This window comes from Schistosoma haematobium, chromosome 1, assembly GCF_000699445.3.
Source record: "Schistosoma haematobium chromosome 1, whole genome shotgun sequence".
In the NCBI taxonomy this organism is placed as follows: Eukaryota; Metazoa; Platyhelminthes; class Trematoda; order Strigeidida; family Schistosomatidae; genus Schistosoma; species Schistosoma haematobium.
In genome coordinates, this window is record NC_067196.1 from 57,202,754 (window position 1) to 57,226,388 (window position 23,635).

The window sequence follows — 23,635 nt, forward strand, 5'->3', positions numbered from 1 at the left end:
ACCCCTGCAATCGCTAGTCAGATTGGATCAGAGGACCCTCGATATATTGATAACCTATCAAATATATCTTCGAAACTCCTCGCTTCTGTCTTTTGATTTCACTTGGTGGATACGCTTCATATAAGAAGGTGTTACTGTTTAAAGCGTTGTCAAACTCCGAATACTTGTGGCATCTTCAACATATTAACACCCAAATCATAATTAAAGATACGAAGTGCCAGTATGAGGTCACATCGTGTCCCACGATACGACAAAGGGAAAAGTTTTAGGTGTTTCAGTGCTAAACGTAAGGGAGTTTAGAAAGACCCTTCAGTAATTTTGTTCCTACACGCTGAACACGCTCAAGTGAGTTAGTATTCTTTATCGGACATGGGCTAGCTGCTTGGGTATAGTACTCTAAGTGCGGTCTTATATATGGGATATAAAATTCGAAACACCTCCTCATCAAGGCATTTGAATACTCGGCAAAGGGACCATAACGCATGATAGCCCTCAGCAAAAGCTTCGTTGCAATGCGTAGTTGTTTTCAAGTCATGACTTATTATTACTACTAAGTCTTTATGTTTTTGCACGTGTGGACGAGATGTACCATCAATAGTCTAATGGTAATTATTACTGTGTTCGATGAGCGTCACCACATTACTTCTAGAACTAGCTTCTAAGCCCCAACCTCGAGCCCATCTAACCAATTCGTCTAAGCCGGCTTGGAGATAAAAATTATCAGCCTCACTTTTATTTTTCGCCAGATTTTTGCATCATCCACAACAGTGATAATTTACTAATGTAGAGAAGGAAGAGTAGAGGGCCTCAGATGGTGCCTTGGGGTTCACAACGTTTGACCGGCTTCCATTCGGATAGCGTTCCACTGACCCTCATATTCTGTCTGCTGTCACATAATAAATTTCCTATCCATTCTTGTACAGCAACTGTTATTCCGAAACTGGAGAGCTTCTGCATAAGGCTCAAGTGTGATACCTTGCCAAATGCTTTGCTAAAATATATGAATATAACATCGATAGACAGACCGTTATCTAGGGCTTCTGTCCAGTTCTCTCTCACAATGTGTTAGTCAAGCATGAACTCTTGTTATGAAATCCATGTTCTTTGGGAGTCAATAGATTGTGCGGATCCATGTGACTCAGCAACTTAACCCGAATTATCTTTTCAAGTAACTTAAAGACTATTCTGGTTAGACTAGCAGGTCGGTAGTTAGATACGATCTGTCTCGGATCATTCTTAAATATTTGTCATTCACTATATGATCGACAATACCTAGATTATCAGTGAAACTTTAGGGACTATGAGTGGGTTTCAATAAATTATTTGATCTAAAGATTGATACTTATCGTCTGACCTACAATACCCATTACGGTAGACTGAGAACATTTAGATTGAAACATTGTGTGTCTTTTAAGTCCGTACGCTACGTCCTATGGCAAATATTCCGCGTTTTGGGGTTTCTGCTAAGTATAGAGGGAAAGGTGAACTAAAAATTATAATCTTGATCTTCCATTTAGTTGATGCTGAAGAGACTAACACGACTAAGAGCGGTTCACGTTATTTTTCCGGTTCATCAACAAACTCCCATACTGGTAGTTCTCGGGCTGAAGATGTTAGTCGATCAGACAGTGTTTACAGCTCGGTGAGATATTCATCATTGGTCTCTTTGTTACCTTTGACTTATTGTCTGTATAACGAGAGAAAACCATATGATATGTGCAAGTGAACAGTATAAATGCTTTTCTGGAAATTCATCTAATATGTTGATCTGACGTTTCGTTCTCGCAAGTGCTTGCCTTAAAAGTTAATAACGACTAATTCATCAAACTCAAGTGATCTCATAATTTTTCAGTCGGCTTCAGTAAATATTAGAATGACATCTGATAAATTCGAGGTTTTTGTCAATATTAACTAGTCATCGAAACCCGTTAAGGGCTGTAGCTTGGCATCCTACCCTCAAAATTAGTTTGCTGGTTCATGTGTCTACAGATCGAGTGCATTTAGGTAGCAATTCATGGGTATACACTAAGGCTCTTTAAGCATTTGAATCAGGTTTACAGGACTGCGGTGGCTGACCCAGTGATATGGTTATCTTAAGAGCTAAAAACGTTTAATTGAACGAATTTTCGCCTTCATTTCGGCCGTTTTCGCTTTCATCTTAGTGTTGCAGCTACTGAAGGGATAGTATTAACCACAACGTCCAACTTAAGTGATGGTTTTTTCGGGTATCTATCATACATTCACTTCATTTTCTTATACTTCAAATGATGAAAGTACAAAATCGTTCTCCTTCTCTTTGTGCTTCATTCATAAAACCACTAGTCAGCTTAATGGTTTGTCTATATCCATCAACTTGCTCTTTTGAAGTTGATTTCCATGCACAGGTAAAATGAACGATAGAGTTAGGTTTTTCAAACGAGTTCATAACCCACTACTGACTATGCACTACTTACTATCTGACGAAAATTGCATGAACATGGAAGACAGCACTGACCATTAGCATATACTCTGGTGACTTTTATCTAAATTAATTATAACATCTTGGGTGTATCGTTAAGGAGATTATGGGTCTGAATGACTTCAGTCACCAATAGTTAGTCAAATGTAATGTCAGCGTACTCTATACTTTTATTTCGTCCTAGAAATCAAGCCGACGTCGTAAGTGCAACGAAGCCAGTCTTATTTTGTCTGTCTACTTGAATGTCTTTACAATTAGTTTCTGATATTTATCGCATTTGTTTATATCTTTGAATTCTCAAGTAAAACATCATTTTCGAGACAAAAACACAGAAGCTAATGGTTTCATTTAGAGGAATCATATTGCGTACCCATTCCTAGTAGACCCTCGAAACTGGCTTATGCGAAGTAGAACTAAGTTTATGTTTCAACTCTTTAATCACTAATTTTGATCAATTATAAGTTGATGATTAAATGAGGACTTTCTCTAACTTGATTTTCATGTGCTGCCAGTCTTTGTCACCTCATCAAATTAGGGAATTACAAGCCTGTTATTTTTTACTATTTAGTTTAGTTGTTTCTGACATTATGTATTGATACCCAAAATCACTCACAATGACATGAATGTTTGCGCTTTATCTTGTGAACATTTCGTAATTATTTACTTTCTGTTTCTGTATATCATTCGTTTTTCGGTGTATTTTTTGTTTCTCGTGTACTACTGTTGTCACGTATTTTTTATCTATTGGTTTTTCTCTTACTGATCTCTTGTTGAAATAAGATTTAGAGGCTTAGACTGGTAAACATTTTTCTAGGTCTTGTGCTGTTAGTTTCTATTCGCAGGATGTGAATCAAATCTGAGTTGTTATCACAAATAATATTGTTTTGTGGTTCATAATATTATATTAGTTTATTTCAAACAGAAGTTTTCCAGATTAGCTGTAAGGATGTGTGATGATACTTTTTCGTAGGGAAGTTCCTGTGGTCATTTTATCTCACTATTTATAGGTCGTGTTATTAAATTTAGATGGAGTTTTGTAGTTTTTAGCAAAAATCCTCTAGGGAAGGATCTCTCGGGTCCAATTTCGTCTTATTTTTTGGAAAGACGATGAAACATATCCTTAAGCTAAGTACTCATAATAATTTATTTGAAGTCAAATATTTATAATCCGTATTTAGTTATGATTATGTGTGATAAGGTTTACAATGATTATTACTTATCGAATATAGTGATAATCAAGTATAAATGGATAGACGGAAGCATTTCATTCTTATCCACGAATTGGAAAAGGAAGTCCCGTAAGGTCGCCCATGAATCATAGAAAATTGATAACGATTAGTAATTATAAGAAAGGAAGGATCTAAAAGTATTGTCAGTCATTCAAACGCAACGTAGAATTTGGCACATGTGTACATGGGTCCAGGTTGCTACATCTTATTAGCTTTGCGAAATGAAATCGGGGTAAATCCAGTGGTAGTAGGGGTAGTAAGTGTTAATGGCAATACAAAAGATCAGGCATCCAAGATACACTTCAAGAGAATATGGGTTTAGTAGAAGTAAAAATGTTTCACAAGGCAATTTAGAAATTCAAGTTCCACGTAAGGACGGAGTAAATGTACCTGCGTCATTTTGAGCGATTCTGAGCAATGAGACCCAATCTCTGACCACTAATTACAAATTTTATCGGACCCTAACCGGGTAGTCCGAAGTTATGTACATGACCTAGTCCAACACGATCTCCATGAAGTGATGTAAAATTTAGTTTGATCACTCATAGTATCCTTCCGATCAACTACTAAACTAGTCGTCATCGTGCATTGAGGCAGTCAGTGGATGAGCATACGTAATCCATGTCCTAACCGTCTCACTCAAAAAAGATTTATTACCTTGTCAATCGATCCGTCATACCTAACTAGCACTCCGCGTCTAACTTCAGGACTGCTAACTCGATGGTCGCAGCATATATGAGCGTCTTCACCAAACTAGGCTAGAACGATCGTAACTTTGTATAATTGGAAACTACCACTTTCCCATCACTTTAATGGGCTGATAATGTTGCAGAAAGGTGGTGGTATTTTAAGCTAAGTTCAAAAAAGGAACGAAAATGGCGAGATTCTTTTTGCACACAATTTGGATTCCCCTACGTGCATAACAGGCTTCAAGAATGCAAAAGTGACAGGACTTCACTACCTTTTGAAGACCTATGTTGACGTTGTAGATAACTTTAAATAATCGGCCTGTTTTGCGTGAATGATTTATTCTCTCGATGTATTCCATCATTGCTCTTCTTTTGTAACCATACACAACAATGTTTCTGAACCCCCATCCAGAACACAGATGAATGGTTTATCGAGTTCTATAAGAACAGGGGGATTGATAAGTGGACTTGGAGTAGTCAGATGCAAGAGCTCGTCTTATATTTCATTGAAGGATCTTGGCTTCAAAGTTACTGCAAAAAACGTTTTAGAGGGATTTGTAATGCTATTCTTTAGGATTTCTGCAGTATTGTCATGTTTAAAGTTAACGCTTATGTTGAGCGCATGTTTCAGTACATAGATAACTTATTTTCTAGGTTCTGTACTTTTGTTGACAAATTCTGATGAATATCTACTTTCGGCCGGTATTTTCTAAACAGGGCTAGCTTTTCTACAACCTCAAGATTGCAGACTTTACGGATCCATATAGCGAGAGGTGTAATCAAATTATTCCTCATATCGGTTGAGACTTAGTGATCTTTCCATCCAGGTCTTCTGTAGATTGCTCCGTGTAAAAATCCTTCACGTTTCTTTAGCACCTCATAGCATCTAGAAAGTTGATGTTGTCTGTTTTTTACTCTATAAGTAAGTTTAATTGCTAGTTGAAAGCTGTTGAACATCTAAAAAAATACAATTCAGGTTGCACATCGTAAATAATCGTAGCATCATCTACGTACATTTTGTATGGATGAAAATCGCCGATAGTGGGTTTCAGTTGGCATTTTTTCAGAATAGCCATAAGCCAGATTGCTAGCAATGAACCTAAAAGAAAACCTTTGATAGTCTTTTTTTCAATTGTGTGGATAAGTACAACATGCTTCTGAAGGTTTTCTCGTTTTCGTCCCGCCTTTATTTTTGGCAAGTAGTAACTCTTAGCAAACTTATTATGGATTGTCGTTGTCTAAATAGTATATATACACAATTGTACAACTGAGAAGATTAAATCCTCAAGGAATAGATCGCTTGGCTGAAGAATTTCCGTTTTTATCTTCCTCACTACTTTTTTCTGTGCATTCAAAACGCCGTTGAACTTAAAGAAAGTGGTGCTAAGCCCAAATAATAGTTGAACTTTTAATACGACGGGACGAATTATTACAGTTGTGGTACATTTTAGAATTCTCGACTGTGTTCTGTTCTGCGTTTATCAAAATGTCCAACCCATCTCAAGAAGTAAGGCTTTCACATCAAAATCATATCGCTCATCATTTATTACTTGTTTGTTGTCTAGTAAGTGTTCTTACTTAGTTTTTAGTCCGTTTAAACCCTCTCTAGAGATATTACACAAATTTATTTTTTATAATACTTTAAGTATCAGCAAACCTAACAAGATAAAATTCCTTTGTCAACTAATATGGGATTGTAAGTAGACTTTCTTGTAAATAACAACCATCTTGCACAAGCGATCCACAATTTTTCAAAAATAAGGTCTTACTGTGTTGCACTTGATATTATTCTTATTAAACCTCTCAAGCAGTTAGAGTTCATCCTCAACTATTAATTGTTCATTTTTACATGAAAAGAGCTGCTCTAAAAAATGAAATGTATAGCTAATTCATCTTATGATGCTTTTGCAAATAATAATATTTATTTCGAATAGTAAGGTGGATTAACGTGTTGCGCGATAATTTAACCCCCGTGAGTTACGTTAACTTAAACAAGCTTTGTCATAGCGAACCAATATATAAAGACAAGTAGTACGTCAATCATTTCATCATTTACATTTGTGCGTGGTGCATCCACATGTCATGAAACACTCTTCTAAGTGTAGCCAATCAGTTTCTAGCTAAAAAACCTGTTGTGAATATTAATGAGATTAGACTATTTACCATTTTCACACACATCATAATCATATTCATTCTTACTACTTTTCTCATGTTTCAACCACCAGAAGACAGTCATTCTTTCGTTTCTCTATCAAGCATACAATCAAGAGCGTCCACTCTAACCAATAATTCACGTAGAAGAAACAAGTTTCCTCATCGTATTATTGATAATTTTCAAAAATGGGCTTTTAAATCGTCCAGTCAAAAAACGTCTCACACTTCAAGTATATCTTCATTAAACTCAAGTCGTTTACCAAATGATAACGAATTAAGTGACAGCTGTGACTTAACTTCTTTCACCATATCTGAACGTGAAGAAAGCATTGTTTCCGAAGTAATTCGTAACCGTAAGCAACTAGAATCCTTGGTTTGTGGTCATTCTGATTTTGTTCGCAATCACGACTCATTATCTATCGATCCAGGTATAGTTGTAGTTCTCTCTAACCATCTTAGGCGTTGTTCACTGTTATATATCGGCTTTGGAAATGGCTGAACTGGAATTACGAAGCCAAGTTCCTTTAGATTCAAATGGAATGTTTAAAATGGAACAAGTTAATCATTCCAAGAATAATCTGGGTCGGATACTGAGCGTTCGTAACCCATATCGAAGAATGAGACTACTTAGCCCCTCCCCATGTGTTTTGGCTCCAAATGGAAGAATTTCAAACTCAGTAAGGTGTACCAAGTTACCAAATCAATATTTTTATCTACTATAACTATTATTCTAAATTATAAATTTTTTCTTTTTTCGCAATAGAATATTGAAGAAGATGCGCGACTGGGGTTTGCAAATCTACCTGAACAGATGCACAGGAAAGCTGTCAAGAAGGGCTTCAATTTCACTTTGATGGTTGTCGGTGAGTTAATTTAATCCGGCACTTGCGGTGTCCATACCTTATGACAAGGATATTTCTCATGAATTTAATATTGGGTTGAATAGCTTTTTCATGTTTAGCCTTCATAACAATTGACTGTGTTCATTTTAGTCTGTAAAATTAACTTACAATCAAAGTTACCTACTCACTCACTGCACAATCAACATTTCTTTTTACACATCTACGGTTACATTTATCGTCAGTATCATATTTCGGTATAGTCTTGTTAGTGAGTCTCAATTTATATCTTTACATCACCTCTTTAACTATTAACGAACACTTTAGGATCTCAAAAAATACTTGTTAGCGTTGTTTTAAACCATACACCTAGCTAACACATCATTTTGTATTGATTCGAAGACATCAGCTGTTATTTTGGAGGGGGTTAATGAACGAATTTCGTGTTTTTAAAACAAATGAATAGAATATTCGTCGTGTAGATGATGTGGAATAATAGAACGTGACCGATTGTTGGTTGCTCATGAGACCAGATTATTGACTCAGTCTCCTGAATGAACGGATATAAAATACAAGACCATAGGTATAGAAATCTTGAACACAACAATAAATATGATTAGACGTTAAGACATTCAACTTTCAATCACTCCGTCCACTTCTGTTTAGGGTAAACGCATTTACAAGATGCTGCTAGCCACCTAATAGTTAACTCTCAGTTTTCACTCTTTAAATAAATTCATCTCCTACCCAGAGATTTAATACCTTGAGGTACAAAGACAACACAGACCTGTTTGTTAAAGATATAATTTGATGATACAGAAATATTTAATCAATTTTAGTGGATTGATAGGAAATAAACTGTCGGAACACTCACTTGACTTTTGTAAATATAAGATCCCAAAGATTTAGCGAAGATGTCCATCTACCCATTGAACCATGGCAGATAGGTCTGTAAACTTTAATCTGCTTAAGTAGTCAGAAGATATTATTTCGCACGACTAATCATCGTCTTCTGGTTAACGTACACTTTAATTAAAGAAAGGTTTTCTATCAACCACTAACTCCACTGACTTTCAATGTTAGCTGGTCGATGTGTCGAGTTTAACCGTACAGGTCTGTCAAGCAACTGTAATCAGTGGGATATGAGTCGAAATCGGTTATAGTGGTCAGATTCACACACTTTTAATCTTTAGCGTTTAAACTTGTTATTCTACAGACCCCCTTCTCTCTAGCCTTGTCTCTTTTTCATTTGCATTCTCAGTTTTCCAGTGGCATTGGTATGACTATTTTCAGTCATCTGCCTTTCTCCTCTTGATTTTCCATTATAACACCCGTAATATGTACTCATTTTTACCAGGTTTTTACTTTATTCGTGGATCTATCTAATTTATACCATTTTTATACCCTTTAAAACCTATAATTATCGCATTTTTATGTTACTGTTATATGGTGACTGACATAAATTAATTTGATTGATTTCTAAATGCTGCTCTCAGGTGAAAGTGGTTTGGGCAAATCAACGCTAATTAACAGCTTGTTTGTCCAAGATTTATACAAAGATAGAGAAATCATTGAAGCAAATAATCGTGTTCAAAGCACAACTCAAATTGAAAAACGTCAAATTGAATTGGATGAGCGTGGAGTCAAGTTACGCCTTACTGTTGTCGATACTCCCGGCTTTGGTGATGCTGTGAATTGCAATGACTGGTAAGTTTATCATGTATATAATCTTAGTTTACTTCTATGTCAAACTCTTAACGTTAGTATAATAGAATATGTGATACTTTTTTTGATGCTACCGCCATACTATTATTTCGTTAAATTAAATAATATTTAGTGACTGACAACTTGATTTGTTCTTTCTCATATTATTTTCTTTCTATAATATCAAGTTTAAGAACTTTCATTATAGACTAAGATTGGCTAGAAAAGTGCATATATCAAGCAGTGCTAGACTGTTCTTTCATCCTAATTCCAGACGTTAATCGGTGGATACTCACAACCCATATTCGACCGAACTCAGAGCCTTTATGCCTCATGGATATCACAACTACCAAGTCCAACCTATATTATACAGGCAACAGAATTTCACGAAAGTTTAGAAAATCCATGTCCATACACTAGTAAATACGTAATTATTTAGTATGTTCCTCTGTGGAAATTTTCTGAAAGTTAAGCTTCATGATATGCTGAAATCAGCCGGTAAACTCATTGTATTTTTCCTAATGCTGAGAAGTCTAAAACTCAGATAAGTCGATTCTCCGCTGTTCTTCCTGGTTTTCATTACTTATCTAGATAACATCAGTCTGTAAGATTTTTCCATAAACAATGTATCTAAATGTAAGTTTTAAAATTGTGTAGGGTTCGTTAAAATATAATAATAATATTATATATCATTTCATCCAAATAATTTTAATACTTTTGGTGAGTAACTAGATTTCCAGGGGTTGAACTTCCACCGGGAGGTTCACTTGTTGACTTGGAATATGCTGATGACATAGTTTTATTTGGTGGAGACGCTGACAAAATGCAGAGTCTTCTGACCACTCTAAGCAACAATGCAAGCATGTTCGGGATGCGATTCTCCCCCTCGAAATGCAATATGTTGCTTCAGGATTGGGTTGCATTGACACCCGAACTAATGATAGGGAGTGAAGTAGTTGAGCGTGTCGATCGCTTCACTTATCTTGGAAGTCTCATCAGCCCTTGTGGTCTGGTGTGTGACAAAGTCTCAGCACGGATACAGAAGGCTCGACTAGCTTTTACCAACTTGCGTCATTTATGGCGTAGACGAGATATCCGTCTATCAACCAAAGGACGTGTTTACTGCGCAGAAGTTCGTTCCGTCCTACTTTATGGCAGTGAAACATGGCCGGTAAGAGTAGAGGATATCCGTATGTTACTAGTATTCGACCATAGGTGTCTTCGAGGGATTGCTCGTATATCCTGGGACCATCGAGTAAGTAACGCAGTTGTTAGGAAACGGGTACTAGGTAAGGATGGCAAATCAATTGATGGAGTAGGGAAACTTCATTAGCTGAGATGGCTGGGACATGTGTTACGTATGCCCAACGACCGACTGCCTCGACGTGCGATATTCATTGGTATAGGAGAAGATGGGAAGAAAGGTAGGGGCGGCCAGACCAAAACATGGCACAAGTCCATGAAGTCACTGACAAGTGGACTGTCATGTTGGTAGGTGTAGACTACTTGGTTGGGGACCGCGAGATGATAGCAACCGATGGTTAGAGACCCTGAATGACATGGCTAAAAATTGTTCTCAATGGCGCAGGTGCATACACTCTTTGTGTTCTCCCAAATTTTGATCTCCTTATTCCTTCTTATCTCTTTTTTTTCTCTTCCCAAATTTATTTCACTGTATTATACTCTTTAAATAACATCTCCAAACACTAATTTTCCCGATTACTGCTTATACTCTTACAACCTCTACCACTACGGGATTTGAATCGACAATTGTATTTGTGTGCTAATGTGGTGTGGCAACTCGAACTGATGTACGTACGTACGGAGTTCTACGTTGTTACTGACTGACTGACTGAAGTAACTGAGCACTTTCCAAGATGCTGATCGTTTTGAAGGTTTGTTTGTGAATCACTTATCTTATTATTCAAACTTCTAGTTAGAACTGATAATTAACACTGATTGCTTTTTCTTTTTCAAGCTATATTATAAAACGACTGTTTATCTGAGATGTGTTTAAAACTCGTGTTAACCTTTTGTTTTGTACTTTTTCTTAGTTGGAAACCAATAGAAGATTACATAGACAGCACATTTGAACAATATTTTAAAGATGAATGTGGTCTGAATCGTAAAAATATTCATGATCACCGAGTTCACTGTTGTTTGTATTTCATATCACCATATGGTCATGGGTAAGTAAATGAACTTTATTTGTTAAGATGTAGTTTGATAATTTAATTAGTCCATCAGATTAATGCCATATTGATTATATATATATATATTGAATTCGTACCAGTTACCGTTTTTCTAGCCTGACATGTTCATGTAATCTAGTTGTTTTCATTAACAAAATGTAGATTCACTGTTCTGTAGTATCATTTTTTATTGTATTTCTGTACATTGGTAGGATTGAATGATTGTTTTTGTTACATAACCAAAGCTTGAGGTTATATTAGGTGAATACTTAAGTCATTTGCATATGTAAAATCATGTGATAAACACTAACTTACTTGCTAACATTCTTGTTTAAGTTTATATATACGTAGCTATCATTTAGTTAAAAAAATTAATTGATTTAGTATTAATGCAGTGTAGAAATGTTGTCGAATTGTCAATTCATTAAGACTAGTCCTAGTTATATTTCTAAGCTAAAATCATTCTTCTGAGTTCATTTTCTTTCATTAGTCCGTAATAGGTTGATAGAAATGCTTGTATGGTGTTGAAGTTATTCATAACTTTTCAAGTAAACCAAACCATGGTATAGAAATTCTCATCTTAATGTATTTTTTTAAGGAATTTATTGTTAACCTGTTGAGCTATGAGGAATATTTGTTCTGAGCACAAATGAAATTAATAACTGTCATATATAAACAGTGACATATTATGATTTTATTATAACAAGAGGAGATTTACAAGAGAAAAATCTAGCTATTTTTAATTAATATAAACGAAGTTATTTTGAAATTGTAACCGATTATTTCAAGGCTATAATCATAACTGTGTATTAATTATTTGATAAATTTGTTGCGAAATATTTGAGACACTATCGTATGCTGATTATTACTTAACATGAATTGGAAATCAATCAGAAATTGAATTATTTCAGTGTTTATAACTAGAGTAAATTTCTTCTCTAAACAAATAACTAGAGAGAAGGAGAGAATAGTCAAAAGTTTTGAGAAATCTCTTCCTTCTTTGTGTATGTTAACGAATAATGGTTTAAAGTATAATTTAAAACTCAAAATTTAGAGAATGGATCTTCTTTTTGTAGGGATTCATTATCAAACTGTACAACCGTGTATGGAAATTTGAGGATTACTTCCGTAAAGAAATATAAAACAATAAAATAAACATGGTGATGCAATAGTAGGATTTTAATACTAAATTATATAATGCAAATAGTAATACAATTTTGAGTAACTTCTACACAATGTGCACAAATTAAGTATAATTGTTTATCTTCTTCGGTTTTACATGAAAGCTAGAAAAATTATCACAAACTTGTACACCCAATTTCAGTTAATTTACTTAACGTTAAAGTCGTTCCCTATCCAAGTGTTTAAGACAAGATAGCCAATTAAGTATCCAGGCCATTAAAGGACTTATCATTATCATTTAAATATTGTTGTTACTTTTTTGACCTATTTTAATTCCCGGATATTGATGTGAGAAATTTTTTAATTATTTATTTTGATTCAATTTAGTTTACGCCAAATAGATGTTGAATTTATGCGCCGTCTTCAACATAAAGTCAACATAGTCCCCGTAATAGCTAAAGCTGATGCATTGACTGCTAATGAATTACGTGCATTTAAAGAACGCATAATGGCAGATTTTGATCGTTATAAAATTGATATTTATCGTTTACCTGAATGTGACAGTGATGAAGAGGATGAAATCAAACGTTTAGATAAAGAAATCAAAGTTAGTTAAACATTCATTCATTTATGTGGTAGTTCTGTCATAGTAATCGGTGTTTGAGGCGATAACGTGTCCTGAAAAAATACTAATTTGTGTATAAATGACTGTAATTGTTAAGGGACTTTTTTAGCCACATAGTCTTCAACTGAAGAACCATTGTTGCTTCTTTCTAGTTTGCGACTCCTCAATACTATGACAGCTTAAATTTCAATTGACCCGTGTATTTCACCGATTCTCCAGTTGATAATCGATTCCTGAATGAATGTCATTAAATTACTTGAATAAACCCTAGATTCTACGTTGCTTATGACTGACCTATAAACTACAAATATATAATCACTATTCGATTCTAACATTTAATCTCCTTATGATTGATAATAGTTCGTGTAAATTTCGAAAAGTTTTGTATTTTGTAGGGGAGTTATATTTATATTCACACATTTGTTTGCATAAGATATTACAGATTCAAAATTACTCAAGCTTACTTGGAACGTTCCAAGGTCCTTAAAATCAGTATTAGAAAATAAAGTGTTTATATTTATCCAAGCTTATCTATTTGTTAATCATCTCATAACGTTAGCTCTATTGATGTCTTCATGAATCATATGTCTAACAACTTCAAAGTATCAGTGCTATACAAAATTTTTCATATTCCATTTGTAGATGAGAAATACATTTACTATAAATTTATTGTCTCTTTTAAGAGTAATTAGGCTAAAATAACTTATATATGAAAATTATGATAAGAAGACCAGACAAGTCTGTTGGAAGAAACTTCGTAATTGCTTAAATACCAATCGACGAGATTATTTCAAATATAATTTCCACATATGATGACTTCTCGATACTCAGCGCCCAATTTTTGTCAAACTATTCGTTCTAATATTGACGAATATTCGTATAAAATAACTTCTACTGTTCCGATGTGAAGTTGCATTTCTCAAGCTCTAAATAGTTATCATTATTTTTTTTCGAATAGGCTGTTCTACCTTTCGCTGTCGTCGGCAGTAATTGTGTTATCGATTTAGATGGTAGTCGTCGAGCTCGTGGTAGACAATATCCTTGGGGGTCAGTTGAAGTGGAGAATAGTCGTCATTGCGATTTTACAAAGCTGCGTATATTTCTGCTAAAGTAAGCATACTATTGTCATTTGTATTCCATAGTCAGTTCACTTCCTGTACTTCTTTAAAATTTATTGATACTGATTTCTTAGATGTATTATTTACTATGAATATGACACACTACTATCGGTACCAAGAAAAGTTTCCAACACAGTGTTGCTGAACCGGATGAAGGATGCAGTAGACTCCCAACTTCGAGATCAACAAGCTGGATTTCGCAAGGATCGGTCATGCACAGACCAAATCGCGACACTACGGATCATCGTTTAATAGTCAGTTGAGTGGAACTCGTCATTATACATCAGCTTCCTTGATTATGAGGAAGCATTTGACAGTGTGGATAGGAGAACACTGGAAACTTCTTCGACACTATAGTGTGAGTACCTGAGAAGATCGTCAACATCGTCCGGAATTCATACGACGGACTACCCTGCAAAGTGGTGCATGGAGGACAGCCGACAGACACATTCCAAGTGAGGACCGGAGTCAGACAAAACTGCTTACTCTCCTCCTTCCTCTTTCTTCTAGTGGTCGACTGGATTATGAAGATCTCGACATCTGAGGGAAAGCACAGAATACAATGAACAGGTTGGATGCAACTACACGATTTGGATTTCGCAGATGACCTGGCTCTTCTATGCCATACACACGAATAAGTGCAGATGAAGACAACCAGTGTAACAGCAGCTTCTACATCAGTAGGCCTCAACATACACAAGAGAAAAAAGCAATATCCGGAAATACACAACACGGAGAACACCAACCCAATCACACTTGATGGAAGATGTGGAATCTTTCACGCACCTGGTCAGCACCATCGGTGAACGTGGAGGATCCGATGCAGACGAGAAAGTGAGGATTGACAAAGCAAGGACAGCATTCCTACAATTGAAGAACATATAGAGCTCAAAACAACTGTCAGCCAATATCAATGTAACGATCTTCAATACGAACGTCAAGACAGTTTTGCTATACGGAGCTGGAAGTTTGAGAACAACTTCAACGATCACCAAAATGATACAAGTATTTATAAATAGTTGTCTATTCAAGGATACTCAATGTCCGTTGACCGGATCGGATACCATCAGCAACAGCCTACTGTGGTGTGGAAGAGGACGAACCAGCTTCAATCCGAAGAGGAAATTATGAAACGAAGCCAGAGATGGATAGTACATACACTGAGGAAATCACCAAACTGCATCACAAGGCAAGCCCTAACTCGGAATCCTGAAGGAAAAGAGAAAATAGGGAGACCAAGGAACACATTGAGTCGAGCATTGGAAGTAGACATCAAAGGGATGAATAGTAACTGGAAAGGATTACCCAGGACAGAGTTGGATGGAGAGTGTTGGTGGGCGACCCGTGCTCCTCCACGAGGGATTAAAAGCGTAAAGTAAGTAAGTAAGGTTTATTGTCAAAAGTATCTATACTTAATATAAATAAAGGCAATTATGTTAACCTATTGCAACATAGGATCTGGCATGAACGACTAAGGATTCACATCAAACCTCGAATTATTACGATCAGAAGAATGGTAGTGGTATCCAGCTCAGAGAACAAGACTCCATCAAAATCATTCATGTGAGCTACAAATCTTCTACACCATCTCAAAAAGATATTATTTAGTGTTTACTCTAACGGAAACAGTAAAAAGGGAATAATGGGAGATTGAAAAGTACGTAATAAAAATATATTTAAGATCTGGAAGACAATAAATGACCGATTACGGTCGACTTGGGACCGTTTCATCCATAAATTGATCTTATTGGTCAAATTTACTAAACGTTCGAAATTATAGCACAGGCGTACAAATGATATATGGTTCGGTGACGGAACTGAAAAACAATGAGTCTATTACAAGTTGTTAAGTTGATTATATTTTCCTTTTTTTAGTTATTATTACCATTTAGTCAGATTTTTTTCACAAGCAGAGAAATTATTAATGTTTCATCAAAAAATTTGCTTTTTTTGACGACAGACTTTGTTTTATTCCTTGTTATTCTTTTTAAAATTAATTTTAGGACACATATGCAGGATTTAAAAGATATGACATTGGATGTGCATTATGAAAATTATAGAGCGAAATACATTACTGAACGGATGTCTAAGCGTCAAAGCGATCGTCGTGAAGGTGTTGGTACTGGAGCGTATGTTATTCACTTTGAAAACAATTCACTTATTCTATTTATTCATATTCTTTCATTCAGTCATTCATAAAGTTTGAGTTGTATAACAAAAGTTCTTAACTGGAATAATACATTTTCAACATTTCTAGCCGGGTTAAAGACAAAGCATTTGATTTCCACCCACGATATATACACTTAACAGTATCCGTACTGTTTTTCTCATATGTTTGTTGCTTTTTCACATTTCTTTACTAATAGTCGGAAGTCTTTCTGGACATTTATCATCAACTTCCAATTACCTCTTTCTATCAGATATATTGATGGTACCTATTGTATCGTTGTAATGTGCATCTTTCGTGGTATGGAAGTATAATTTCGTAGTAAATATTTTTACTTCCCATATTCAATTATAGGCTCATTTAGTGGATTGGGGTTTGTTTGTTGGTTATTCAGATTGTTATTGTCGTATATCTTCCCGATTTTAAGTATGCATGGCTTAAAACTTTTGGTGTTATATTTTAGTTCCGCCTGATCAAAATTTCGCTGATCTCTTCAATCTGTGGACTTTTTTTGAATATGAATGTCTTACTTTGACAGCACGATGTAATCCTTTTCTCAAAATCATAGACACTTACCTTGAACTAAGAAGCCTACAGTTACATTTTAGAAATCTGTGTATATTGTCGATTTTCACATTGTGATAAATCTCCGAAAAGTGCTTTAAAGTTCAATATTTAAATGTATACAATCTGTACTAATGAACAAGTTTACCCCATCTAACTTTATCACAGAAAAATTTTAAAAAATACGAGACTTGTCTCATACCAGTTAATTATAAGTGATTTCTACTGGGTTCAGGTTGCTTTTTTATGATGCCGCACTTACAGTTTTACACAGTTCAGGGTTGCGGTACTTGTTTTGTCAATGTCAGCCTTTTGTTTCCTATGAATTGTCATCATTCTCTTATCATTTCAATTTGCTTATTGTGTTAGAGAGAATTTGATGGGTTCTGTTAAGGATAATGAACTTCATTTTGTGGTGCGATCTGTATGTTGGATTCATTTCTTCGCTTTGGATGTTATCAATTATTTGTATGAATGTTTTTTGGTGGATTTCAGTCTTAGAATTATTTTCTCTTACCTTGTTGAGTAGTATAGCAATTGCTATAGTTGATAGGATATAGTTGTGTTGGTTTTCATGTTTGAATCGTGGTCAGTGGCCTATGCTGTTGCATGAGAGGTAACAGGCGTAAATAAGTAGGTTAGGTCTTAATGAATTATGCATCGTATAATTGATACCTGTTCATATTTTTATATAAGTAAATGCTTTAAGATATATCTTGGATTTAACTCAAGCTGTTTATGGAACAAACAAGTAAGCAACTTTGAATGTCTAAGACTAGTACTTTCTGGATAGGAATAAATATTTGCAAAACTCTCCATTCCGCTTGACGATCTGCTTCACTCTTAGGGAAACAATCGGAATTATCGAATATATATAGAATACTGAGCGAATCTTTGAAGTTATTTAAATTTAAATCACTGAGATTTTGCAGATAAAACTGATCTTTAATATCCTCTATGAGTTTGACGTCTAAATTTTATGGTCCGATTCGTTTAAATTTATTTAAAGGTCCCCATAAAATTGTATCGTTTTTCGAACATTTATTTTTTTATTTATATAGTTTCAATGGTAATCATGTAATATACTCCCTTTTGTCTACTTGTTGATAGATTGGCAAGATTAGAAAAAGAAGGTGGAACTGGCTTTGAGGCTATTGTTGATCAAGATAGTTTACTGAAACAGAAAGAGGAAGAGGTTTGTCAAGTTATAAACTTTTGTTGTGGTAACATATGTTGTATTTGGACATGTTATTTCCCAGTCTTTAAATTATAAGATTACCACCTTTAAAAAAATGAAACATAATATTGTGATTCCTCACGTTTACAGTTTCCATAATATGCAATCTGAATTATTTCATACAAATATTTCCGAATTTTGTGAGCTTATGGTCTTGCTAATCCACAGTATTTTTGTCATACATCATTATTCATTTATTTACGTCCGTCTTTATTCAAAGAAACAACTTTTAAAATATCTTTACCGTACAGTATTCTGAATGTATGTGGCATTAATTATCGTGGAGTTTGTGTGCTAAATTGTTGATGTTGCTCTTTTTTAGTATAAACTATATCATTTGTTTAATATCTACATCAGCTTGAATTACTCAGTGTTCCTAAAGAATCTTTACTTTAGTTCATATAAGTTATCAGTTTATGATCATAAGCTTTACTACATTCCAAAATATAGGCACATAGTTACCTGTCGTATCTTGAATAACTTCTGTTGTGTGATGGTTACAAGTACTATCTCAATCAAAGTGAGCCAAATGGGACTGAAATGTACAGCCGAATCATTGTAATATAAATGGCAAAAATTTTAAACTATTTTTAATTTATTATTGCTAACTCGTACTGTGACGTGGCTGTCCTTGAAATCCTAATCACCAGTGGTGATGACTGACAGGAGTTGATTGGAAGAAAGCTAATCGGAACTAAACTGAAGTGGTGAAATCAATTCTCATAGTCATTGAATGTCTGACGCTTGTTGATAGTAACTGACTACCTGGTTGGAGTGAGAGCGATAATCGCGACTAATGATTAGGAACGTTGGATGAAGACCTAAAATTGACCACAATATTTGAGTCCAATTTGTTCCTTATCTTCAACCAGACCCCTAGTTACAGTATTATCTCATAGTTTGTATTTTTGTACATGGTTTTTCACGGTTATTAGTCTTATTACCCTACTACCAACGTTCCGACTCCGTACATACATTTTGTTTCATTTGATCTCGTTGTGCTGAAGTTGTCTGTTTCAGATTATACACAACGTAAATCCTTTAGGGATTTCAATGGTTTATCTTTCTAGGTAGATCATATTCATGCAAACTGTTCAAAATTGACGATTGAAATGACTATTCATTTTAAAAGTTACTCAGATCTGGTTAACAAATTTCGTTTATGCTCTTTTACTATACATGCTATTCAATGGACTTGATAACATCTTAGGTAATTGTGGTGTAATGTGTTTTCTTGAATGGTAAAATTAAATTTTTGTATGTCACACGACTTGTTCGAAATCGAACACTTTTGTATCTTTAAGACGTTATCTTCATCAGTAAAAACATCCTTCGAATGTATTATCAATAATCATATTAGCCTTAAAATTGTTTAAGTTTACGGGTATTTTCTAAATGTTGTCTAATATAAGACGATGTTTATCCAATGTTCTGTTAAATTAATTGATTATAACTTATATAACGTAGTTAAAATGATTAGATTTCCTTGTTGCCTTTAACTCATTAGTATATACTGAATTTTATGTATAGAGTTAGTTTTATATATTTATGTCATATATTGCATTGTAATTTATATCTTGATTGTTGATTAAATTTTTCATTGATTCTACTGAGCTTCATTCATTTGCAAAATAAATCAGTTTCCAATTAAAAGAACATAGTGTAACTAGTTTCAGTTAATAATCAATCTCAAATAATATTCACCGTCTTGGAATGAATATGTATCGATCTAAATTGACGCTCATCGCACACTGGGGAACAGTTAGAAAATTAAAACCTATGGTATTTGTTGCTTTTCAAGAACTTTAAATATTCACTACAATTCTTATAGTGCGAAGCGTTTGCAGGTTGAATAGTAGAAAGTTGAATAATATTACATAACAGCTTCGTCGATTATATCATAATAGTTACTCATTTTTTTATCGGTATTAATCAAACCTTTCGAAAACTTTTTATTATTGTTGGCATACTGATAAACATTTTTCGGTATATATATTTTTTCTCTAGCTTCAAAGAATGCAACAACTAATGAGTAAAATGCAAGAACAGTTAAAACGTAATACCAATGTTGTGCCGAACGCATCAGTCGGTTTAAATAATGGTACAAGTAATACTCAATCTTCTCCTATTCCTGCAACTGGTCAACAAGCTTCTTGAATACAAAAAGAGTATATAGGTTGTTTAGGATTCAAAATCGCGTTATCACATTTATTTATATCTTATTATTTTGCTTAAAATTCAGTCGATTAGGTCGGAATATGGTCAATATGATGTGCTAACAATAAATATTTTATCGTTTATACTAATAAAACTATTACTTCTTTCTTTCTTTTCTTGAATCCATACAAAATTGTCTAATTAAATTGTTTGTGTCTACTTATGTTTATTCAATTACCGGTTCCATATAATTTTGTTTCAATAAAAAAAAAACTAGACAGAAATTTTCTTTCTTCTTTTATTGAACTTATTACATTACATATTCTCAGTTTTTAATTATGTTTGCATTTCATTAAGAATAAAGGTAGAACGAACTGTTAATTTTCACTTCTACTGATGGTATATTGTTTTTTTTTTTAATTCTCTCTCAATTTTTGCAGTTCATCATAAAGTTCTTCCTTCTTTTCTGTTTTTTAATTAATCATGAATATGCATTTTATCTTACTTATATTATAAATCAAATCAATTGATTACTTTCTTTTCATTTTATTCATCTAGTCTAGCTTATTCATGTTTTTTTTTCTTTTTTACTTTGTGGTTACAACAATTCCTGTTACACTTTGTTAACCAAAAGTTATATTATTTGATGTGAAAAACAAACTTTATATTTTTTATCTGTGTACGCATTTTCATACTTTTTGTTAAATTTTGTCTTTTCACTTCATTTTATTATTTCGTCTAATTACTTAAAAAAAAATGAGGTGAATAAACCATGCCTATCACAATGTCAAATAATTGTCAATGTCCTAAAAATACTTAGTGTACTGTTATTATTTTTTTTTGCTGTGTCAAGTGGGTTATTTTTTCCTCTTGATGTACTTAGCTGTTTAGAATTGACGATTTTCTGTAAAATATTTATGTATCCGTAATTAGTATCTCCCACTTTACTTAATACCTAATTAGGAGTGTTGAAAAGCTAATTTTTCGTCATTTGTAAGATATTACTGTTTCACCAAGATTAAAAGTTTCTGTATAATGAGCTCAGCTTATATAATCTCGGTTTTACGAACATCAATTTCTACAGTTTCCGCTAATTCAAAAGAAATGTCTACAAATGTAATTACGGTCACGAAAGATCCTCGGAAACTTAATAGATTATCGTCTCATATTAAAAATACTTCAGAAATAATCCCTAGGATCTTGAGATTAGTATTTCTAACAAACCAACTCAAGAACCTTATTCCAATCTCTTTAGACAAAAAGACATACAGGCGAAACAGGACGTCGTACTGCTGACTGTAGAGAGATGTGACAGTAGTACGGTGTTTCCCTCGGGCGACCAGCATCTGCAGCGATGCTGCCTTCCCACAAGGAGGGGTGGGGTAAGATGCTGCCTTCTCACAGGTAAGTAAGGGTTAGAAAAGGTCGACCCTAAAAATGCCACACCCCACGGATTTCCATCTCCAAGTTGGTCACGAACAATCATTCCTACACCTAATAACTCTCTTATCTCCACGACTAACCCTTCTCACGTCCCTTCATCACCTAGCGCCACTAATGCAAACGATTTGAGTGCGTGGAACGTTATTCCCGGTCTCCTGAAACCACGCTCTAAACTACACGTAGGAGCTTTTAACGTACGAACACTTTGCCAAATAGGACAGCAGGCTTCCTTAGCTAAAACTTTAGAATCTCGCGCCATCGATGTGTGCTGCGTCTCCGAAACGCGCATACAGGATCCGAGTAGCGTCATTCATTTGACCTCACCATGCCAAAATAAAGAACCGACTCAATTTACGCTTCGTGTATCTGGAAGCCCTGATTCTGTTTCCCGTGGCCTCGCCGGCGTAGGCATATCATTGAGTTCTAGGGCAGAACTAGCTTTCTTAGAGTGGATCCCAGTAGACAGCCGTTTGTGCGCTGTCCGACTGAACGGAACAGTAAGAATCCGAAAAGATAGGGACACTCGTCGTTGCCTCTTCGTCGTCTCTGCCTATTCTCCTACTGACTGCAGCTCAGATGATGTGAAAGATGAGTTTTACAGAAAGCTTTCCGACCTTCTTCGAAAAGTTAGGTGCTCTGATGTAGTAATAGTGACTGGTGACTTTAATGCTCAAGTAGGTAAACTAAACGAAAGGGAAAGACACCTGGGTGGATCTTATGGTGTCTTGGCTCAAAGAATAGATAATGACGACCGTCTGTTGCAGCTATGTTAAGATAACCGCCTGTTTCTAGCGAACACTAACTTTAAGCATAAGCAAAAACATATTTTGAAATGGTGACCCCCGAATTCGTCCCAACGTTGGACCCAACTAGATCACATCGCTATCAGCCACCGATGGGGGGGGGTCTCGACAGAAGACTGTCGCTCGTTCTGGAGCACATATTCTTGTGCGAGCACGTATTTGTCTACGTCTTATTGGACGTAGGGAAGACGTCTAAAGGAAACCTCTTAGGATCCTACTTGATGATAGTCAAGCTAAGAGTATATTTGAGGAACAACTAGAAAAACAGTTAGGCAGCCATGTAAGTGATGCCCATCCCAAGGCAGCGTGTAATGACATCCGAAAAGCTGTGGAAACAGCAGTGATATCTGCTAGTAAGGTAAACCATAAGGTTAGGGAGGAACACTGGATCTCAGCAGCATCTACCGCACTGATAGATACTCGAAAACTCATCCCATCTGGCTCTGAACATAACGAAGAGCGGAGTCACCTTAAACGCAGGCTGGTAAGAAGCCTACGCAACGATCGCGAACAGTGGTGAGTAGCAAAAGCAAGACAGATAGAAAGGCAGCGGCAATAAGTAACAGCAGATAATTATTCAGACTTGTCAAGGAAACCGGTATTAGGAATCCAACTGTTAGGGAAACAATCCCAGAGAAAGATGGACATATTCATTCTCAATCCAGGAAACTGGATCGGTGGGCAGAACACTTTACGATCAGTTCAAATGGCCTTCAGCCACACTTCGGTTTCCCACGATCTCCAGTCAACCTGAATGGCAAGTTAATGTAGGTCCTCCGACTCTTTACGAAGTTGAAAAAGCTATAGGAAATCTGAAGCGAGGGAGAGCAGCAGGCCCTGACAGGTTTACTCCTGAGTTTCAAGGATGGCGGTCCAATATCAGCAGGGAGATTGTCTGAGGTCTTAGGTAGAATCTGTGAACTGGACGTGATCTCATCTGACTGGTCTCAATCTCTGGTTGTGCCAGTCTGTAAGAAAGGACAAAAGTCCTTGTGACAATCACAGAGGAATCAGATTGACTAATATGTCAAATATTAGATTCAATCTGGTGTGTGACGAAATTTCAGCACGGATACAGAAGACTCGCCTAGCTTTCGCCAACTTGCGTCATTTACGGCGTAGACGAGATATCCG

The 23,635-nt window shown here is 35.3% G+C and overlaps 1 protein-coding gene across 1 annotated transcript; it reads left to right on the plus strand.

The window, feature by feature from the left end:
* Positions 1-1,295: 1,295 nt before the first annotated feature.
* Positions 1,296-22,802, plus strand: SEPT4 (Septin-4). The gene is made up of 10 exons (XM_051209159.1): positions 1,296-1,481; positions 1,518-1,642; positions 7,294-7,393; positions 8,866-9,076; positions 11,128-11,262; positions 12,775-12,994; positions 13,971-14,122; positions 16,134-16,259; positions 17,972-18,056; positions 20,106-22,802. The coding sequence occupies exons 1-10, from the start codon at positions 1,433-1,435 to the stop codon at positions 20,253-20,255; spliced, it is 1,353 nt and encodes a 450-aa protein (XP_051074588.1). The 5' UTR covers positions 1,296-1,432; the 3' UTR covers positions 20,256-22,802.
* The last annotated feature ends 833 nt before the right edge of the window (positions 22,803-23,635 follow it).